This window comes from Engystomops pustulosus, chromosome 8 (genome assembly GCF_040894005.1).
Source record: "Engystomops pustulosus chromosome 8, aEngPut4.maternal, whole genome shotgun sequence".
In the NCBI taxonomy this organism is placed as follows: domain Eukaryota; kingdom Metazoa; phylum Chordata; class Amphibia; order Anura; family Leptodactylidae; genus Engystomops; species Engystomops pustulosus.
In genome coordinates this window covers 118,322,979-118,344,165 of record NC_092418.1, presented here as the reverse complement: position 1 = coordinate 118,344,165, position 21,187 = coordinate 118,322,979, and the positions used below count along the sequence as shown (strand labels likewise).

The window sequence follows — 21,187 nt, the reverse complement described above, 5'->3', positions numbered from 1 at the left end:
ATCAAAAAAAACTAAAACACACAATGAAATCCACAAAGACACAAAGTAAATATCCAAGTAAAAAAAAAAAAAAACTGCATATGTGATGTAAATAGTAACTTTACCCACCCGGGCGTCGCATGGTATAAAGAGTTTCGAGAGAAGTAATTGTACCCGACATACGTTTCGCCATCGCCTCCTCTAGGATTACTATGGATCCGCCTTTGTCTGCAGATACTACGGCCGATCCATAGTACTTATGGACCACATTGCCTATAAAAAAGAGATACTGCTCCAATTGTCAGATACAGACGGTCCCCTACTTAAGAACACCCGACTTACAGACGACCCCAAGTTACAAACGGACCCCTGGATGTTGGTAATTTCCTGTACCTTAGCCTTAGATTACAATAATCAGCTGTAACAGTTATCACAGGCGTCTGTAATGAAGATTTATTGTTACTCCTGGTTCTTATGAGAATCCAACATTTATTAAAATTCAATTGTCACAGAGACCAAAAAAATGTTGGCTGGGGTTACAATGATAAAATATACAGTTCCGACTTATATACAAACTCAACTTAAGAACAAACCTACAGAACCTACCCTGTATGTAACCCGGGGACTGCCTGTAATGATACATATTAGAAACAGAAGCAAAATCCTACGGGACAAATACAGAAATATATTGCAGATTTGGTGAGAAAAAAATCACTTTAAATAATACTATGGATGAAAAACTTGGCAGATTTCTTCAGCAGGAGTCACCAGTGACTCCACTGTTCTATATCTTGCCAAAGATTCATGAAACACTTGGGGACCCCCAGGGTAGGCCCATCGGGGCATCAGTGGGTTCAGTATTATCCCCATTAGCCATAAACACTGGAAAAACTGTTGACCTCGCTTCCTAAAAAGACGCCTTGGTTCCTGTTAGATACCAGCGATTTCTTGAATACAATATAAGGTTTGACTGAACTTCTTGATGCTCCTCGGCGAGTTACTATTGATGTAACACGTTTATACACCTCCATTGAGCATTGCAAGGGAATAACAGCTATGGAGTGGTTATTGGAACAATGGGGCACATTTACTTACCCGGTCCATTCGCGATCCAGCGGCGCGTTCTCCGACGCTGTTTCGGGTCTTCCGGCCATTCACTAAGGTTGTGCGCCCGATGTCCACCAGGTGTCGCTGCTGCGCTGAAGTCCGTCGGAGTTCACTGAAGTTCACTATCCTATCCTGGGTGCAGGTAAGTGCGTGTCAAGCGACACAAAAAAAAATTCTGAGGTTTTTTCCGAATCCGTCAGGGTTTTCCGATGGCCACGTCCCCGATTTCCGTCGCATGCATGCCGGCGCCGATGTGCCACAATCCAATCACGTGCGCCAAAAACCCGGGGCAATTCGGCGCAAATCGGTAATTTTCGGGAAACCCAAGGAAACATAGCAATTCGGGCCCTTAGTAAATGACCCCCAAAGTGTTTATTCTTGATGCACTTAGTGCACTCATTTTTCATGTTTCAGGAGGACTTTTACATACAGAATAAGGGGGGCAGCTATGGGGTCGAATGTGCCCCCCCATATGCAAATACATACATGCACAATACAGGAACCCTATGAAGGTGTGGAAAAGATTTATTGATGATGGTATGGGAGGGGCCACTCGACACCCTCCAATTTTTTTTTTTTTTTTTTACATACCTGAAAGCAGTATGGACTGAAATTCACAGCTACATATGATCAGAACGAGGTTGGCTTCCTGGATAGCCGTATTATTATTAACATTGTGGATAGCAGTTTGTCCTCAGACTTGTATAGGAAAGAAACGGACAGGAATAGTCTAAGACACTTTAGTGGTGCACATCCCTTTATTTATTTATTTTTATACATTTTATTACTTAACTTCTAAAGTCACATTATCATGATAACTATGGGGTACAACAAGTACAACATACAATATACATATATATCTTGTCCTAATTCTCCTAATTTCCCCCCCCCTTTCCTAACCACTACAGCACCGATCTAGCGTTCCTCATGGATGGATCTATATTTTAAATTTGTTTCGATTCAATCTCTTCCCATTGTTCATATAGTTTATCAGCCCGTTCTATCGTAGGGGCCTCTTTTTGTATCCACTGTATTAAAATAGCAATTTTTTGGCTGCTGATAATTTCATATGAATCTTTTTGGAGATGTTTGTTTCCTTATCATAGTGAATTAGGAATAACCAGGGGCCTATTTTAAGTTTTTTTGTAACGTCCAGTCCAGTAACTGTTTATGGAAGGACAAGTCCATAAACAGTGGGTGATGTTTGCTTTAATTTGCTTACATTTTGGACATGCTTTCTGGTCGTTTTATCTACGTTAAAAGCTCTATATGCTCTGTGTATTATTTTAAATTGAATTTCCCTCCATATCTCAGAAATTATGGCTGCTCTTGTCATATACAGGCCTTTTGCCATCCTACACCACCCCAGTGCACACCCCTAAGTCACAATTTCAAAGGGTACGCAGAATAGACTCCAATACAGCACAATGGGGCATATTTACTAAGGGTCCGCACAGCACATTTCCATCGGGTTTCCTGACTATTTCCGATTTGTGCATGTGATCAGATTTTGGCGCAATCACGCCGACTCGCATGCGACACAAATCGGGGGGTGCGCCGACTGACAACCCGACTGATTCTGACTAAGGCCAGGATTTACAATTCAAATTGAGTCGCAAGACAATGCACTCACATGCACCGGGAAGAAGAAGGTGAACTCCTGCGAATGGACGCAGGCAAATGGACGCACAATCTTGAAAAATCACGCCGGACTTCATCCACGTCGGAGAACGCACCACGGGGATCGCGGCGGCTCTGGGTGAGTAAATCTGCCCCAATGTGAGGAAAGAGTCACTGAGATGCAAAGGAAGTTTAAAGAACGGGGATACCCAGCAAAGGTGTTAATAGAGGCAAAGAACAACTCTGCAACAATAAATCCAAGGAATGACAAATAGATTACCCTTTGTACGACAATACCATCCACTGACGTATAATATAGATAACACTGTGATAAAACATTGGGCTATAATCCGGGAAGCCTACCCCGAAATTGAAGAGTTCCAAGAGGGTCAGTTAATTTGTAATAAAAAATCCCCCACTTTGCGTAATAAACTGGTCAGTGCGGACCTGGGGGGTGAAAGAAAGCCACCCAAACAAACATTTCTAGCCACACGCAAGATGTGCCACCAGGTCGCTCCATAGGTGTGACTTGTCCGCGGTGGCAGCCAAGGCTAGGTACAAAATGGAAGGCAGGTTCGTGGTTGGGGACAGGCAGGAGGTCAAGGCAGGCGGCACGGGATCAACGTCAGAGGCAGAGCAGAAAGTCAGGGCTGACAGCGAAGGAGCGGACATAGGAACAGGTCCTGGGTCACTATGGGAAATCCATATACAGGCACGGGGCAACAATACAAGCACAAAGATCCGGCAGGGAATGCTGGGAGAGGCCGGCTTTTCCTGGAAATGGCCAGCACCAATCAGCGTTCCTTGCTCTCCCCCAATCTCTAGGGGTATCTTAATCTGAAAAGAGGATAAGTGACTTTCATGGAACCGTCCCGCTAAGACATTGGGGCAGATTTACTTACCCGGTCCAGTCGCGATCCAGCGCTGCATTCTCCGACAAGGATTCGGGTTCTGCTGGGATTCACTAAGGTCGTGCACCTGATATCCAGCAGGTGTCGCTGCTGTGCTGAGGTCCCCGGGGTTCACCTTTCCGGTGCATGTAAGTGCTGATCTTGTGTCACAATTCTTTTTTTTAAATTCTGCGGTTAGTCCGAATCCATTGTGTTGTCCGGCGGCCACGCCCCCCATTATCTTAGCAATGGAAAAACAGGGATAATAATTGTTTATACTGCTGTAAGATATATACAGTCTCCTACTACTCTATGTAACCACTGCAGCTCTAGATACAGGCGTGAGAGAAAATGGATTTCTTATCTAGATATTTATATCCATATTTTTGTATTGTCTTCTGCAAAATTGATGATTGCAGCAAAATTGCAGAAGTAATTATCCCGCTTCAAAGCATTTTACTTTTGCTTTTCTAAAAATAATGAAGAATCTGGCAAAATCATAAATGAAACCATTTTTAGCTTAAATTGCAGAATTTACATATTTTACATGCAAGCGTTTTATATAGACGGCACATGCCTGAGCACGCGCTGCATCATATCCTGTATTATCAAATATATTATTATTATCCATCTGCAACATCCGCCCAACAGGGCCTGACCTTTATCTGCATGGGCAGCTGGAGTCTCCTGGTACCTGGGTGGCTTTAGCCCAGCACTAGACTTGTCATGGTCGCTCAGTACAGGTGGAACTCGCCTCGTCCACACCGGACAGGGCCAGCAAGGAATTGCAATTAAGATGAGAGGTTTTCCCCTTGGGCACTCCCAGTATATGCTTGTGGTAGGGATCCCCTAGAGGGGAGACCCGTGATGTTAGCGGCAGCCAGGGATCACATGTGGAGACAAGACTTAAAGTCTCTTTATTCCAAGACTTCAATGCAGCAAATAACAGGCTGAGAGGTCCTATGTGCCAATGTCAGAGCTCGCTGGTTGGGTGCAGTCTGGTAAAGGAAGCTCACAGCCCAAATTCAGGAACTTGGGGCTGGAGAAGATACAATATATAATATATTAGGCATGTCTGCCATGTATAATATAACATGTACCAGATTCATGAGGAGACCCTTGCTGATTACATGATATATCGATGTCTGCAGTACATGAGGTAACTAGGAGCAGATACTACACGATCTTGTGGTATTAATTATCCTACATATCCGCCATGTCTGGTAGCCAAAACACGCATGAGGACAAGTGACGGCTACATAAATCCCCATGGTGATTATGATTTCTGTGGTAAAAATCCTCCCATAGTTGAAGTAGAAGATGATATAGGTATAGGTGGTATTAGTGTAATATAACATTGGTGACCCACTCCCTGAGGCGGCGGACATTTTTCCTCCAGTTCTGGTGAGATTAGACATCACATGACATCTGATGATGAACCTGGAATTAGTGATGTGTCGGTGGTGAACGCGTCGGCTCTTGTTCATGAACGACGGGAGCCGGCTCACCTCAATGAGCCGATGACTCACTTAACCCCGCCGGTAACCGGCTCACCGCGCCCGCTTTAACCTGATACAATCCGGTAATTGGAGCGGTGAGGGTTAATATATATATATATACGTTATAGGCTCCTGCCTCCAAAATTCATGCCAATTTCTATTATTTACACTTTCATTACTATCAGGCAGACATCTTGTATTCTGCTCAGTGTTTCCGTATGTGTAGGTCCCATTGCTTGACCCCCACCCTACGGGCCACAAATATTACTGCCCCCCCCCCCTCTCTTCATTTAGATGCTCCTACACTTTGGGAATATATACCTGGATATAAATGGATAAATTCTGGAGTTTTATTAACTCTTTGTTTACTGTTTCTGGGTGACACATATTCTGTGAATTGGTTTAGACATATACCAAGTGTCGCAGGGTTTAACATTCTGTACTATCCTGTTTTTTATATATTGTTTAGATTTTTATATTCCTATATAACTACATTTTTGGATGGTGGCAGGGACAATGCAGTTATCCAATAAGTTTCATAAATAACATTGTTCCTCTTACATTGTACAGATGTGTAAACAAGTCCACCATATGGGCCTGTGGATCCTCCATGTTGGCCAGTTACTACATCAGCCTTTAGCTTCATCATTATCGCTTTTACATCTTGCTTTGTCTGGTCCATATCTTCCAGTTACTTCAAGTTATCTCGCTGTGTCTTCACTATTTCTTCCAGGTCTTTATTATATATTCCAGCCTCTTCACCGAATCTCCGAGTGTAGTCACCGTATCTTCCAGTGTAGTCACCGTATCTTCCAGTGTAGTCCCCGTATCCTCCAGTGTAGTCACAGTATCTTCCAGTGTAGTCCCCGTATCTCCAAGTGTAGTCCCCGTATCTTCCAGTGTAGTCACAGTATCTTCCAGTGTAGTCACCGAATCTTCCAGTGTAGTCACCGTATCTTCCAGTGTAGTCACCGTATCTTCCAGTGTAGTCACCGTATCTCCCAGTGTAGTCCCTGTATCTCCCAGTGTAGTCACCGAATCTTCCAGTGTAGTCACCGTATCTTCCCGTGTAGTCACCGTATCTTCCAGTGTAGTCACAGTATCTTCCAGTGTAGTCACCGTATCATCCAGTGTAGTCACCGTATCTTCCAGTGTAGTCCCCGTATCTCCCAGTGTAGTCCCCGTATCTTCCAGTGTAGTCCCTGTATCTTCCAGTGTAGTCACCGTATCTTCCAGTGTAGTCCCCGTATCTTCCAGTGTAGTCACCGTATCATCCAGTGTAGTCACCGTATCTTCCAGTGTAGTCCCCGTATCTCCCAGTGTAGTCCCCGTATCTTCCAGTGTAGTCCCTGTATCTTCCAGTGTAGTCACCGAATCTTCCAGTGTAGTCACAGTATCTTCCAGTGTAGTCACCGTATCATCCAGTGTAGTCACCGTATCTTCCAGTGTAGTCCCCGTATCTCCCAGTGTAGTCCCCGTATCTCCCAGTGTAGTCCCCGTATCTTCCAGTGTAGTCCCCGTATCTTCCAGTGTAGTCACCGTATCTTCCAGTGTAGTCCCCGTATCTTCCAGTGTAGTCCCTGTATCTTCCAGTGTAGTCACCGAATCTTCCAGTGTAGTCACCGTATCTTCCAGTGTAGTCACCGTATCTTCCAGTGTAGTCACAGTATCTTCCAGTGTAGTCACCGTATCATCCAGTGTAGTCAACGTATCTTCCAGTGTAGTCCCCGTATCTCCCAGTGTAGTCCCCGTATCTTCCAGTGTAGTCCCTGTATCTTCCAGTGTAGTCAGCGTATCTTCCAGTGTAGTCCCCGTATCTTCCAGTGTAGTCACCGTATCTTCCAGTGTAGTCCCCGTATCTCCCAGTGTAGTCCCCGTATCTTCCAGTGTAGTCCCCGTATCTTCCAGTGTAGTCCCTGTATCTTCCAGTGTAGTCCCCGTATCTCCAAGTGTAGTCCCCGTATCTTCCAGTGTTGTCACCGAATCTTCCAGTGTAGTCACCGTATCTTCCAGTGTAGTCCCCGTATCTCCCAGTGTAGTCCCCGTATCTCCCATTGTAGTCCCCGTATCTCCCATTGTAGTCCCCGTATCTCCCAGTGTAGTCACCGAATCTCCGATTGTAGTCACCGTATCTTCCCGTGTAGTCACCGAAACTCCCAGTGTAGTCACCGTATCTTCCAGTGTAGTCCCTGTATCTTCCAGTGTAGTCACCGTATCTTTCAGTGTAGTCACCGTGTCTTCCAGTGTAGTCCCTGTATCTCCCAGTGTAGTCACCGTGTCTTCCAGTGTAGTCACCGTGTCTTCCAGTGTAGTCACCGTATCTTCCAGTGTAGTCCCCGTATCTCCAAGTGTAGTCACCGTATCTTCCAGTGTAGTCACCGTATCTTCCCGTGTAGTCACCGTATCTCCCAGTGTAGTCCCCGTATCTCCCATTGTAGTCCCCGTATCTCCCATTGTAGTCCCCGTATCTCCCAGTGTAGTCACCGAATCTCCGATTGTAGTCACCGTATCTTCCCGTTTAGTCACCGAAACTCCCAGTGTAGTCCCTGTATCTTCCAGTGTAGTCCCTGTATTTTCCAGTGTAGTCACCGTATCTTTCAGTGTAGTCACCGTGTCTTCCAGTGTAGTCACCGTGTCTTCTAGTGTAGTCACCGTATCTTCCAGTGTAGTCACCGTATCTCCCAGTGTAGTCACCGTATCTTCCAGTGTAGTCCCTGTATCTTCCAGTGTAGTCACCGTATCTTCCAGTGTAGTCACCGTATCTTCCCGTGTAGTCCCTGTATCTTCCAGTGTAGTCGCCGTATCTTCCAGTGTAGTCACCGTATCTTCCCGTGTAGTCCCTGTATCTTCCAGTGTAGTCACCGTATCTTCCAGTGTAGTCCCTGTATCTTCCAGTGTAGTCCCTGTATCTTCCAGTGTAGTCACCGTATCTCCCAGTGTAGTCACCGTATCTCCCAGTGTAGTCACCGAAACTCCCAATGTAGTCACCGTATCTTCCAGTGTAGTCCCCGTATCTTCCAGTGTAGTCACCGAATCTCCCAGTGTAGTCACCGAATCTTCCAGTGTATACACCGTATCTTCCAGTGTAGTCCCCGTATCTTCCAGTGTAGTCACCGAATCTCCCAGTGTAGTCCCTGTATATTCCAGTGTAGTCACCGTATCTTCCCGTGTAGTCACCGTATCTTCCAGTGTAGTCACCGTATCTTCCAGTGTAGTCACCGTATCTTCCAGTGTAGTCCCTGTATCTTCCAGTGTAGTCCCCGTATCTTCCAGTGTAGTCGCCGTATCTTCCAGTGTAGTCACCGAATCTCCGAGTGTAGTCCCCGTATCTTCCAGTGTAGTCACCGAATCTCCCAGTGTAGTCACCGAATCTTCTAGTGTAGTCACCGTATCATCCAGTGTAGTCCCTGTATCTTCCAGTGTAGTCACCGAATCTCCCAGTGTAGTCACCGTATCTTCCAGTGTAGTCCCTTTATCTTCCAGTGTAGTCACCGTATCTCCGAGTGTAGTCACCGTATCTTCCAGTGTAGTCACCGAATCTCCGAGTGTAGTCACCGTATCTTCCAGTGTAGTCACCGTATCTTCCAGTGTAGTCACCGTATCTTCCAGTGTAGTCCCTGTATCTTCCAGTGTAGTCCCTGTATCTTCCAGTGTAGTCGCCGTATCTTCCAGTGTAGTCACCGTATCTTCCAGTGTAGTCCCTTTATCTTCCAGTGTAGTCACCGTATCTCCGAGTGTAGTCACCGTATCTTCCAGTGTAGTCACCGAATCTCCGAGTGTAGTCACCGTATCTTCCAGTGTAGTCACCGAATCTTCCCGTGTAGTCACCGTATCTTCCCGTGTAGTCACCGTATCTTCCCGTGTAGTCACCGAATCTCCCAGTGTAGTCACCGTATCTTCCAGTGTAGTCACCGAATTTTCCAGTGTAGTCACCGAATCTCCCAGTGTAGTCACCGTATCTTCCAGTGTAGTCACCGTATCTCCCAGTGTAGTCCCCGTTTCTTCCAGTGCAGTCACCGAATATTCCAGTGTAGTCACCGAATCTCCCAGTGTATTCCCTGTATCTTCCAGTGTAGTCCCCTTATCTCCCAGTGTAGTCACCGTATCTTCCAGTGTAGTCACCGTATCTTCCCGTGTAGTCACCGTATCTTCCCGTGTAGTCACCGTATCTTCCCGTGTAGTCACCGTATCTTCCCGTGTAGTCACCGTATCTCCGTGTGTAGTCACCGTATCTTCCAGTGTAGTCACCGTATCTTCCAGTGTAGTCACCGAATCTCTGAGTGTAGTCACCGTATCTTCCAGTGTAGTTCCTGTATCTTCCAGTGTAGTCCCCGTATCTTCCAGTGTAGTCACCGTATATTTTAGTGTAGTCGCTATATCTTCCAGTGTAGTCACCGAATCTCCGAGTGTAGTCACCGTATCTTCCAGTGTAGTCACCGAATCTCCGAGTGTAGTCCCCGTATCTTCCAGTGTAGTCACCAAATCTTCCCGTGTAGTCACCGTATCTTCCCATGTAGTCACCGTATCTTCCAGTGTAGTCACCGTATCTTCCAGTGTAGTCACCGAATCTCCCAGTGTAGTCACCGTATCTTCCAGTGTAGTCACCGAAACTTCCAGTGTAGTCCCCGTATCTTCCAGTATAGTCACCGTATCTCCCAGTGTAGTCCCCGTTTCTTCCAGTGTAGTCACCGAATATTCCAGTGTAGTCACCGAATCTCCGAGTGTAGTCACCGAATCTCCGAGTGTAGTCACCGAATCTCTGAGTGTAGTCCCCGTATCTTCCAGTGTAGTCACCGAATCTTCCCGTGTAGTCACCGAATCTTCCAGTGTAGTCACCGTATCTTCCCGTGTAGTCACCGTATCTTCCCGTGTAGTCACCGTATCTTCCCGTGTAGTCACCGTATCTCCGTGTGTAGTCACCGTATCTTCCAGTGTAGTCACCGTATCTTCCAGTGTAGTCACCGAATCTCTGAGTGTAGTCACCGTATCTTCCAGTGTAGTCCCTGTATCTTCCAGTGTAGTCCCCGTATCTTCCAGTGTAGTCACCGTATATTTTAGTGTAGTCGCTATATCTTCCAGTGTAGTCACCGAATCTCCGAGTGTAGTCACCGTATCTTCCAGTGTAGTCACCGAATCTCCGAGTGTAGTCACCGTATCTTCCAGTGTAGTCACCGAATCTTCCAGTGTAGTCACCAAATCTTCCCGTGTAGTCACCGTATCTTCCCATGTAGTCACCGTATCTTCCAGTGTAGTCACCGTATCTTCCCGTGTAGTCACCGAATCTCCCAGTGTAGTCACCGTATCTTCCAGTGTAGTCACCGTATCTTCCCGTGTAGTCACCGAATCTCCCAGTGTAGTCACCGTATCTTCCAGTGTAGTCACCGAATCTTCCAGTGTAGTCCCCGTATCTTCCAGTATAGTCACCGTATCTCCCAGTGTAGTCCCCGTTTCTTCCAGTGTAGTCACCGAATATTCCAGTGTAGTCACCGAATCTCCGAGTGTAGTCACCGAATCTCCGAGTGTAGTCACCGAATCTCTGAGTGTAGTCCCCGTATCTTCCAGTGTAGTCACCGAATCTTCCCGTGTAGTCACCGAATCTTCCAGTGTAGTCACCGTATCTTCCCGTGTAGTCACCGTATCTTCCCGTGTAGTCACCGTATCTTCCCGTGTAGTCACCGAATCTCCCAGTGTAGTCACCGTATCTTCCAGTGTAGTCACCGAATCTTCCAGTTTAGTCCCCGTATCTTTCAGTGTAGTCACCGTATCTCCCAGTGTAGTCCCCGTTTCTTCCAGTGTAGTCCCCGTATCTTCCCGTGTAGTCACCGTATCTCCCAGTGTAGTCCCCGTATCTTCCAGTGTAGTCACCAAATCTTCCCGTGTAGTCACCGTATCTTCCCATGTAGTCACCGTATCTTCCAGTGTAGTCACCGTATCTTCCCGTGTAGTCACCGAATCTCCCAGTGTAGTCACCGTATCTTCCAGTGTAGTCACCGTATCTTCCCGTGTAGTCACCGAATCTCCCAGTGTAGTCACCGTATCTTCCAGTGTAGTCACCGAATCTTCCAGTGTAGTCCCCGTATCTTCCAGTATAGTCACCGTATCTCCCAGTGTAGTCCCCGTTTCTTCCAGTGTAGTCACCGAATATTCCAGTGTAGTCACCGAATCTCCGAGTGTAGTCACCGAATCTCCGAGTGTAGTCACCGAATCTCTGAGTGTAGTCCCCGTATCTTCCAGTGTAGTCACCGAATCTTCCCGTGTAGTCACCGAATCTTCCAGTGCAGTCACCGTATCTTCCCGTGTAGTCACCGTATCTTCCCGTGTAGTCACCGTATCTTCCCGTGTAGTCACCGAATCTCCCAGTGTAGTCACCGTATCTTCCAGTGTAGTCACCGAATCTTCCAGTTTAGTCCCCGTATCTTCCAGTGTAGTCACCGTATCTCCCAGTGTAGTCCCCGTTTCTTCCAGTGTAGTCCCCGTATCTTCCCGTGTAGTCACCGTATCTCCCAGTGTAGTCACCGAATCTTCCAGTGTAGTCACCGTATCTTCCAGTGTAGTCACAGTATCTTCCAGTGTAGTCACCGTATCATCCAGTGTAGTCCCTGTATCTTCCAGTGTAGTCACCGTATCTTCCAGTGTAGTCCCCGTATCTTCCAGTGTAGTCACCGTATCTTCCAGTGTAGTCCCCGTATCTCCCAGTGTAGTCCCCGTATCTTCCAGTGTAGTCCCCGTATCTTCCAGTGTAGTCCCTGTATCTTCCAGTGTAGTCCCCGTATCTCCAAGTGTAGTCCCCGTATCTTCCAGTGTTGTCACCGAATCTTCCCGTGTAGTCACCGTATCTTCCAGTGTAGTCCCCGTATCTCCCAGTGTAGTCCCCGTATCTCCCATTGTAGTCCCCGTATCTCCCAGTGTAGTCACCGAATCTCCGATTGTAGTCACCGTATCTTCCCGTGTAGTCACCGAAACTCCCAGTGTAGTCACCGTATCTTCCAGTGTAGTCCCTGTATCTTCCAGTGTAGTCACCGTATCTTTCAGTGTAGTCACCGTGTCTTCCAGTGTAGTCCCTGTATCTCCCAGTGTAGTCACCGTGTCTTCCAGTGTAGTCACCGTGTCTTCCAGTGTAGTCACCGTATCTTCCAGTGTAGTCCCCGTATCTCCAAGTGTAGTCACCGTATCTTCCAGTGTAGTCACCGTATCTTCCCGTGTAGTCACCGTATCTCCCAGTGTAGTCCCCGTATCTCCCATTGTAGTCCCCGTATCTCCCATTGTAGTCCCTGTATCTCCCAGTGTAGTCACCGAATCTCCGATTGTAGTCACCGTATCTTCCCGTTTAGTCACCGAAACTCCCAGTGTAGTCCCTGTATCTTCCAGTGTAGTCCCTGTATCTTCCAGTGTAGTCACCGTATCTTTCAGTGTAGTCACCGTGTCTTCTAGTGTAGTCACCGTATCTTCCAGTGTAGTCACCGTATCTCCCAGTGTAGTCACCGTATCTTCCAGTGTAGTCCCTGTATCTTCCAGTGTAGTCACCGTATCTTCCAGTGTAGTCACCGTATCTTCCAGTGTAGTCTCCGTATCTTCCAGTGTAGTCACAGTATCTTCCAGTGTAGTCACCGTATCATCCAGTGTAGTCAACGTATCTTCCAGTGTAGTCCCCGTATCTCCCAGTGTAGTCCCCGTATCTTCCAGTGTAGTCCCTGTATCTTCCAGTGTAGTCAGCGTATCTTCCAGTGTAGTCCCCGTATCTTCCAGTGTAGTCACCGTATCTTCCAGTGTAGTCCCCGTATCTCCCAGTGTAGTCCCCGTATCTTCCAGTGTAGTCCCCGTATCTTCCAGTGTAGTCCCTGTATCTTCCAGTGTAGTCCCCGTATCTCCAAGTGTAGTCCCCGTATCTTCCAGTGTTGTCACCGAATCTTCCAGTGTAGTCACCGTATCTTCCAGTGTAGTCCCCGTATCTCCCAGTGTAGTCCCCGTATCTCCCATTGTAGTCCCCGTATCTCCCATTGTAGTCCCCGTATCTCCCAGTGTAGTCACCGAATCTCCGATTGTAGTCACCGTATCTTCCCGTGTAGTCACCGAAACTCCCAGTGTAGTCACCGTATCTTCCAGTGTAGTCCCTGTATCTTCCAGTGTAGTCACCGTATCTTTCAGTGTAGTCACCGTGTCTTCCAGTGTAGTCCCTGTATCTCCCAGTGTAGTCACCGTGTCTTCCAGTGTAGTCACCGTGTCTTCCAGTGTAGTCACCGTATCTTCCAGTGTAGTCCCCGTATCTCCAAGTGTAGTCACCGTATCTTCCAGTGTAGTCACCGTATCTTCCCGTGTAGTCACCGTATCTCCCAGTGTAGTCCCCGTATCTCCCATTGTAGTCCCCGTATCTCCCATTGTAGTCCCCGTATCTCCCAGTGTAGTCACCGAATCTCCGATTGTAGTCACCGTATCTTCCCGTTTAGTCACCGAAACTCCCAGTGTAGTCCCTGTATCTTCCAGTGTAGTCCCTGTATTTTCCAGTGTAGTCACCGTATCTTTCAGTGTAGTCACCGTGTCTTCCAGTGTAGTCACCGTGTCTTCTAGTGTAGTCACCGTATCTTCCAGTGTAGTCACCGTATCTCCCAGTGTAGTCACCGTATCTTCCAGTGTAGTCCCTGTATCTTCCAGTGTAGTCACCGTATCTTCCAGTGTAGTCACCGTATCTTCCCGTGTAGTCCCTGTATCTTCCAGTGTAGTCGCCGTATCTTCCAGTGTAGTCACCGTATCTTCCCGTGTAGTCCCTGTATCTTCCAGTGTAGTCACCGTATCTTCCAGTGTAGTCCCTGTATCTTCCAGTGTAGTCCCTGTATCTTCCAGTGTAGTCACCGTATCTCCCAGTGTAGTCACCGTATCTCCCAGTGTAGTCACCGAAACTCCCAATGTAGTCACCGTATCTTCCAGTGTAGTCCCCGTATCTTCCAGTGTAGTCACCGAATCTCCCAGTGTAGTCACCGAATCTTCCAGTGTATACACCGTATCTTCCAGTGTAGTCCCCGTATCTTCCAGTGTAGTCACCGAATCTCCCAGTGTAGTCCCTGTATATTCCAGTGTAGTCACCGTATCTTCCCGTGTAGTCACCGTATCTTCCAGTGTAGTCACCGTATCTTCCAGTGTAGTCACCGTATCTTCCAGTGTAGTCCCTGTATCTTCCAGTGTAGTCCCCGTATCTTCCAGTGTAGTCGCCGTATCTTCCAGTGTAGTCACCGAATCTCCGAGTGTAGTCCCCGTATCTTCCAGTGTAGTCACCGAATCTCCCAGTGTAGTCACCGAATCTTCTAGTGTAGTCACCGTATCATCCAGTGTAGTCCCTGTATCTTCCAGTGCAGTCCCCGTATCTCCCAGTGTAGTCACCGAATCTCCCAGTGTAGTCACCGTATCTTCCAGTGTAGTCCCTTTATCTTCCAGTGTAGTCACCGTATCTCCGAGTGTAGTCACCGTATCTTCCAGTGTAGTCACCGAATCTCCGAGTGTAGTCACCGTATCTTCCAGTGTAGTCACCGAATCTTCCCGTGTAGTCACCGTATCTTCCCGTGTAGTCACCGTATCTTCCCGTGTAGTCACCGAATCTCCCAGTGTAGTCACCGAATCTCCCAGTGTAGTCACCGTATCTTCCAGTGTAGTCACCGAATTTTCCAGTGTAGTCACCGAATCTCCCAGTGTAGTCACCGTATCTTCCAGTGTAGTCACCGTATCTCCCAGTGTAGTCCCCGTTTCTTCCAGTGCAGTCACCGAATATTCCAGTGTAGTCACCGAATCTCCCAGTGTATTCCCTGTATCTTCCAGTGTAGTCCCCTTATCTCCCAGTGTAGTCACCGTATCTTCCAGTGTAGTCACCGTATCTTCCCGTGTAGTCACCGTATCTTCCCGTGTAGTCACCGTATCTTCCCGTGTAGTCACCGTATCTTCCCGTGTAGTCACCGTATCTCCGTGTGTAGTCACCGTATCTTCCAGTGTAGTCACCGTATCTTCCAGTGTAGTCACCGAATCTCTGAGTGTAGTCACCGTATCTTCCAGTGTAGTTCCTGTATCTTCCAGTGTAGTCCCCGTATCTTCCAGTGTAGTCACCGTATATTTTAGTGTAGTCGCTATATCTTCCAGTGTAGTCACCGAATCTCCGAGTGTAGTCACCGTATCTTCCAGTGTAGTCACCGAATCTCCGAGTGTAGTCCCCGTATCTTCCAGTGTAGTCACCAAATCTTCCCGTGTAGTCACCGTATCTTCCCATGTAGTCACCGTATCTTCCAGTGTAGTCACCGTATCTTCCAGTGTAGTCACCGAATCTCCCAGTGTAGTCACCGTATCTTCCAGTGTAGTCACCGAAACTTCCAGTGTAGTCCCCGTATCTTCCAGTATAGTCACCGTATCTCCCAGTGTAGTCCCCGTTTCTTCCAGTGTAGTCACCGAATATTCCAGTGTAGTCACCGAATCTCCGAGTGTAGTCACCGAATCTCCGAGTGTAGTCACCGAATCTCTGAGTGTAGTCCCCGTATCTTCCAGTGTAGTCACCGAATCTTCCCGTGTAGTCACCGAATCTTCCAGTGTAGTCACCGTATCTTCCCGTGTAGTCACCGTATCTTCCCGTGTAGTCACCGTATCTTCCCGTGTAGTCACCGTATCTCCGTGTGTAGTCACCGTATCTTCCAGTGTAGTCACCGTATCTTCCAGTGTAGTCACCGAATCTCTGAGTGTAGTCACCGTATCTTCCAGTGTAGTCCCTGTATCTTCCAGTGTAGTCCCCGTATCTTCCAGTGTAGTCACCGTATATTTTAGTGTAGTCGCTATATCTTCCAGTGTAGTCACCGAATCTCCGAGTGTAGTCACCGTATCTTCCAGTGTAGTCACCGAATCTCCGAGTGTAGTCACCGTATCTTCCAGTGTAGTCACCGAATCTTCCAGTGTAGTCACCAAATCTTCCCGTGTAGTCACCGTATCTTCCCATGTAGTCACCGTATCTTCCAGTGTAGTCACCGTATCTTCCCGTGTAGTCACCGAATCTCCCAGTGTAGTCACCGTATCTTCCAGTGTAGTCACCGTATCTTCCCGTGTAGTCACCGAATCTCCCAGTGTAGTCACCGTATCTTCCAGTGTAGTCACCGAATCTTCCAGTGTAGTCCCCGTATCTTCCAGTATAGTCACCGTATCTCCCAGTGTAGTCCCCGTTTCTTCCAGTGTAGTCACCGAATATTCCAGTGTAGTCACCGAATCTCCGAGTGTAGTCACCGAATCTCCGAGTGTAGTCACCGAATCTCTGAGTGTAGTCCCCGTATCTTCCAGTGTAGTCACCGAATCTTCCCGTGTAGTCACCGAATCTTCCAGTGTAGTCACCGTATCTTCCCGTGTAGTCACCGTATCTTCCCGTGTAGTCACCGTATCTTCCCGTGTAGTCACCGAATCTCCCAGTGTAGTCACCGTATCTTCCAGTGTAGTCACCGAATCTTCCAGTTTAGTCCCCGTATCTTTCAGTGTAGTCACCGTATCTCCCAGTGTAGTCCCCGTTTCTTCCAGTGTAGTCCCCGTATCTTCCCGTGTAGTCACCGTATCTCCCAGTGTAGTCCCCGTATCTTCCAGTGTAGTCACCAAATCTTCCCGTGTAGTCACCGTATCTTCCCATGTAGTCACCGTATCTTCCAGTGTAGTCACCGTATCTTCCCGTGTAGTCACCGAATCTCCCAGTGTAGTCACCGTATCTTCCAGTGTAGTCACCGTATCTTCCCGTGTAGTCACCGAATCTCCCAGTGTAGTCACCGTATCTTCCAGTGTAGTCACCGAATCTTCCAGTGTAGTCCCCGTATCTTCCAGTATAGTCACCGTATCTCCCAGTGTAGTCCCCGTTTCTTCCAGTGTAGTCACCGAATATTCCAGTGTAGTCACCGAATCTCCGAGTGTAGTCACCGAATCTCCGAGTGTAGTCACCGAATCTCTGAGTGTAGTCCCCGTATCTTCCAGTGTAGTCACCGAATCTTCCCGTGTAGTCACCGAATCTTCCAGTGCAGTCACCGTATCTTCCCGTGTAGTCACCGTATCTTCCCGTGTAGTCACCGTATCTTCCCGTGTAGTCACCGAATCTCCCAGTGTAGTCACCGTATCTTCCAGTGTAGTCACCGAATCTTCCAGTTTAGTCCCCGTATCTTCCAGTGTAGTCACCGTATCTCCCAGTGTAGTCCCCGTTTCTTCCAGTGTAGTCCCCGTATCTTCCCGTGTAGTCACCGTATCTCCCAGTGTAGTCACCGAATCTTCCAGTGTAGTCACCGTATCTTCCAGTGTAGTCACAGTATCTTCCAGTGTAGTCACCGTATCATCCAGTGTAGTCCCTGTATCTTCCAGTGTAGTCACCGTATCTTCCAGTGTAGTCCCCGTATCTTCCAGTGTAGTCACCGTATCTTCCAGTGTAGTCCCCGTATCTCCCAGTGTAGTCCCCGTATCTTCCAGTGTAGTCCCCGTATCTTCCAGTGTAGTCCCTGTATCTTCCAGTGTAGTCCCCGTATCTCCAAGTGTAGTCCCCGTATCTTCCAGTGTTGTCACCGAATCTTCCCGTGTAGTCACCGTATCTTCCAGTGTAGTCCCCGTATCTCCCAGTGTAGTCCCCGTATCTCCCATTGTAGTCCCCGTATCTCCCAGTGTAGTCACCGAATCTCCGATTGTAGTCACCGTATCTTCCCGTGTAGTCACCGAAACTCCCAGTGTAGTCACCGTATCTTCCAGTGTAGTCCCTGTATCTTCCAGTGTAGTCACCGTATCTTTCAGTGTAGTCACCGTGTCTTCCAGTGTAGTCCCTGTATCTCCCAGTGTAGTCACCGTGTCTTCCAGTGTAGTCACCGTGTCTTCCAGTGTAGTCACCGTATCTTCCAGTGTAGTCCCCGTATCTCCAAGTGTAGTCACCGTATCTTCCAGTGTAGTCACCGTATCTTCCCGTGTAGTCACCGTATCTCCCAGTGTAGTCCCCGTATCTCCCATTGTAGTCCCCGTATCTCCCATTGTAGTCCCTGTATCTCCCAGTGTAGTCACCGAATCTCCGATTGTAGTCACCGTATCTTCCCGTTTAGTCACCGAAACTCCCAGTGTAGTCCCTGTATCTTCCAGTGTAGTCCCTGTATCTTCCAGTGTAGTCACCGTATCTTTCAGTGTAGTCACCGTGTCTTCTAGTGTAGTCACCGTATCTTCCAGTGTAGTCACCGTATCTCCCAGTGTAGTCACCGTATCTTCCAGTGTAGTCCCTGTATCTTCCAGTGTAGTCACCGTATCTTCCAGTGTAGTCACCGTATCTTCCCGTGTAGTCCCTGTATCTTCCAGTGTAGTCGCCGTATCTTCCAGTGTAGTCACCGGATCTTCCCGTGTAGTCCCTGTATCTTCCAGTGTAGTCACCGTATCTTCCAGTGTAGTCCCTGTATCTTCCAGTGTAGTCCCTGTATCTTCCAGTGTAGTCACCGTATCTCCCAGTGTAGTCACCGAATCTTCCAGTGTAGTCACTGTATCATCCAGTGTAGTCCCTGTATCTTCCAGTGTAGTCCCTGTATCTTCCAGTGTAGTCACCGAATCTCCCATTGTAGTCCCTGTATCTCCCAGTGTAGTCACCGAATCTCCGATTGTAGTCACCGTATCTTCCCGTTTAGTCACCGAAACTCCCAGTGTAGTCCCTGTATCTTCCAGTGTAGTCCCTGTATCTTCCAGTGTAGTCACCGTATCTTTCAGTGTAGTCACCGTGTCTTTCAGTGTAGTCACCGTGTCTTCTAGTGTAGTCACCGTATCTTCCAGTGTAGTCACCGTATCTCCCAGTGTAGTCACCGTATCTTCCAGTGTAGTCCCTGTATCTTCCAGTGTAGTCACCGTATCTTCCAGTGTAGTCACCGTATCTTCCCGTGTAGTCCCTGTATCTTCCAGTGTAGTCGCCGTATCTTCCAGTGTAGTCACCGTATCTTCCCGTGTAGTCCCTGTATCTTCCAGTGTAGTCACCGTATCTTCCAGTGTAGTCCCTGTATCTTCCAGTGTAGTCCCTGTATCTTCCAGTGTAGTCACCGTATCTCCCAGTGTAGTCACCGAATCTTCCAGTGTAGTCACTGTATCATCCAGTGTAGTCCCTGTATCTTCCAGTGTAGTCCCTGTATCTTCCAGTGTAGTCACCGAATCTCCCAGTGTAGTCACCGTATCTTCCAGTGTAGCCCCTGTATCTTCCAGTGTAGTCACCGTATCTCCGAGTGTAGTCACCGTATCTTCCAGTGTAGTCACCGAATCTCCGAGTGTAGTCACCGTATCTTCCAGTGTAGTCACCGAATCTTCTCGTGTAGTCACCGTATCTTCCCGTGTAGTCACCGTATCTTCCCGTGTAGTCACCGAATCTCCCAGTGTAGTCACCGTATCTTCCAGTTTAGTCACCGAATCTTCCAGTGTAGTCACCGAATCTCCCAGTGTAGTCACCGTATCTTCCAGTGTAGTCACCGTATCTCCCAGTGTAGTCCCCGTTTCTTCCAGTGTAGTCACCGAATATTCCAGTGTAGTCACCGAATCTCCCAGTGTATTCCCTGTATCTTCCAGTGTAGTCCTCTTATCTCCCAGTGTAGTCACCGTATCTTCCCGTGTAGTCACCGTATCTTCCCGTGTAGTCACCGTATCTTCCCGTGTAGTCACCGTATCTTCCCGTGTAGTCACCGTATCTTCCCGTGTAGTCACCGTATCTCCGTGTCTAGTCACCGTATCTTCCAGTGTAGTCACCGTATCTTCCAGTGTAGTCACCGAATCTCTGAGTGTAGTCACCGTATCTTCCAGTGTAGTCCCTGTATCTTCCAGTGAAGTCCCCGTATCTTCCAGTGTAGTCACCGTATATTTTAGTGTAGTCGCCATATCTTCCAGTGTAGTCACCGAATCTCCGAGTGTAGTAACCGTATCTTCCAGTGTAGTCACCGAAACTCCGAGTGTAGTCACCGTATCTTCCAGTGTAGTCACCGAATCTCCGAGTGTAGTCCCCGTATCTTCCAGTGTAGTCACCAAATCTTCCCGTGTAGTCACCGTATCTTCCCATGTAGTCACCGTATCTTCCAGTGTAGTCACCGTATCTTCCAGTGTAGTCACCGAATCTCCCAGTGTAGTCACCGTATCTTCCAGTGTAGTCACCGAATCTTCCAGTGTAGTCCCCGTATCTTCCAGTATAGTCACCGTATCTCCCAGTGTAGTCCCTGTTTCTTCCAGTGTAGTCACCGAATATTCCAGTGTAGTTACCGAATCTCCGAGTGTAGTCACCGAATCTCCGAGTGTAGTCACCGAATCTCTGAGTGTAGTCCCCGTATCTTCCAGTGTAGTCACCGAATCTTCCAGTGTAGTCACCAAATCTTCCAGTGTAGTCACCGTATCTTCCCGTGTAGTCACCGTATCTTCCCGTGTAGTCACCGTATCTTCCCGTGTAGTCACCGAATCTCCCAGTGTAGTCACCGTATCTTCCAGTGTAGTCACCGAATCTTCCAGTTTAGTCCCCGTATCTTCCAGTGTAGTCACCGTATCTCCCAGTGTAGTCCCCGTTTCTTCCAGTGTAGTCCCCGTATCTTCCCGTGTAGTCACCGTATCTTCCAGTGTAGTCACCGTATCTTCTAGTGTAGTCACCGTATTTCCCAGTGTAGTCCCCGTTTCTTCCAGTGTAGTCCCCGTATCTTCCCGTGTAGTCACCGTATCTTCCAGTGTAGTCACCGAATCTTCCAGTTTAGTCCCCGTACCTTTCAGTGTAGTCACCGTATCTCCCAGTGTAGTCCCCGTTTCTTCCAGTGTAGTCCCCGTATCTTCCCGTGTAGTCACCGTATCTCCCAGTGTAGTCCCCGTATCTTCCAGTGTAGTCACCAAATCTTCCCGTGTAGTCACCGTATCTTCCCATGTAGTCACCGTATCTTCCAGTGTAGTCACCGTATCTTCCCGTGTAGTCACCGAATCTCCCAGTGTAGTCACCGTATCTTCCAGTGTAGTCACCGTATCTTCCCGTGTAGTCACCGAATCTCCCAGTGTAGTCACCGTATCTTCCAGTGTAGTCACCGAATCTTCCAGTGTAGTCCCCGTATCTTCCAGTATAGTCACCGTATCTCCCAGTGTAGTCCC

The 21,187-nt window shown here is 48.0% G+C and overlaps 2 protein-coding genes across 2 annotated transcripts in view; both read right to left on the bottom strand.

Annotated features, from left to right (window-relative positions):
* The window catches only part of LOC140075952 (uncharacterized), a 364,396-nt gene that overhangs the window by 286,161 nt on the left and 57,048 nt on the right, over positions 1-21,187 (bottom strand). The gene's annotated exons all lie outside the window — the stretch shown is intronic.
* LOC140075536 (uncharacterized) overlaps positions 849-21,187 on the bottom strand; it is a 53,583-nt gene continuing 33,244 nt past the window's right edge. The window contains exon 4 of the mRNA XM_072121616.1: positions 849-926. Coding sequence (XP_071977717.1) covers positions 849-926 — 78 coding nt within the window. The remainder of the gene's footprint in view (positions 927-21,187) is intronic.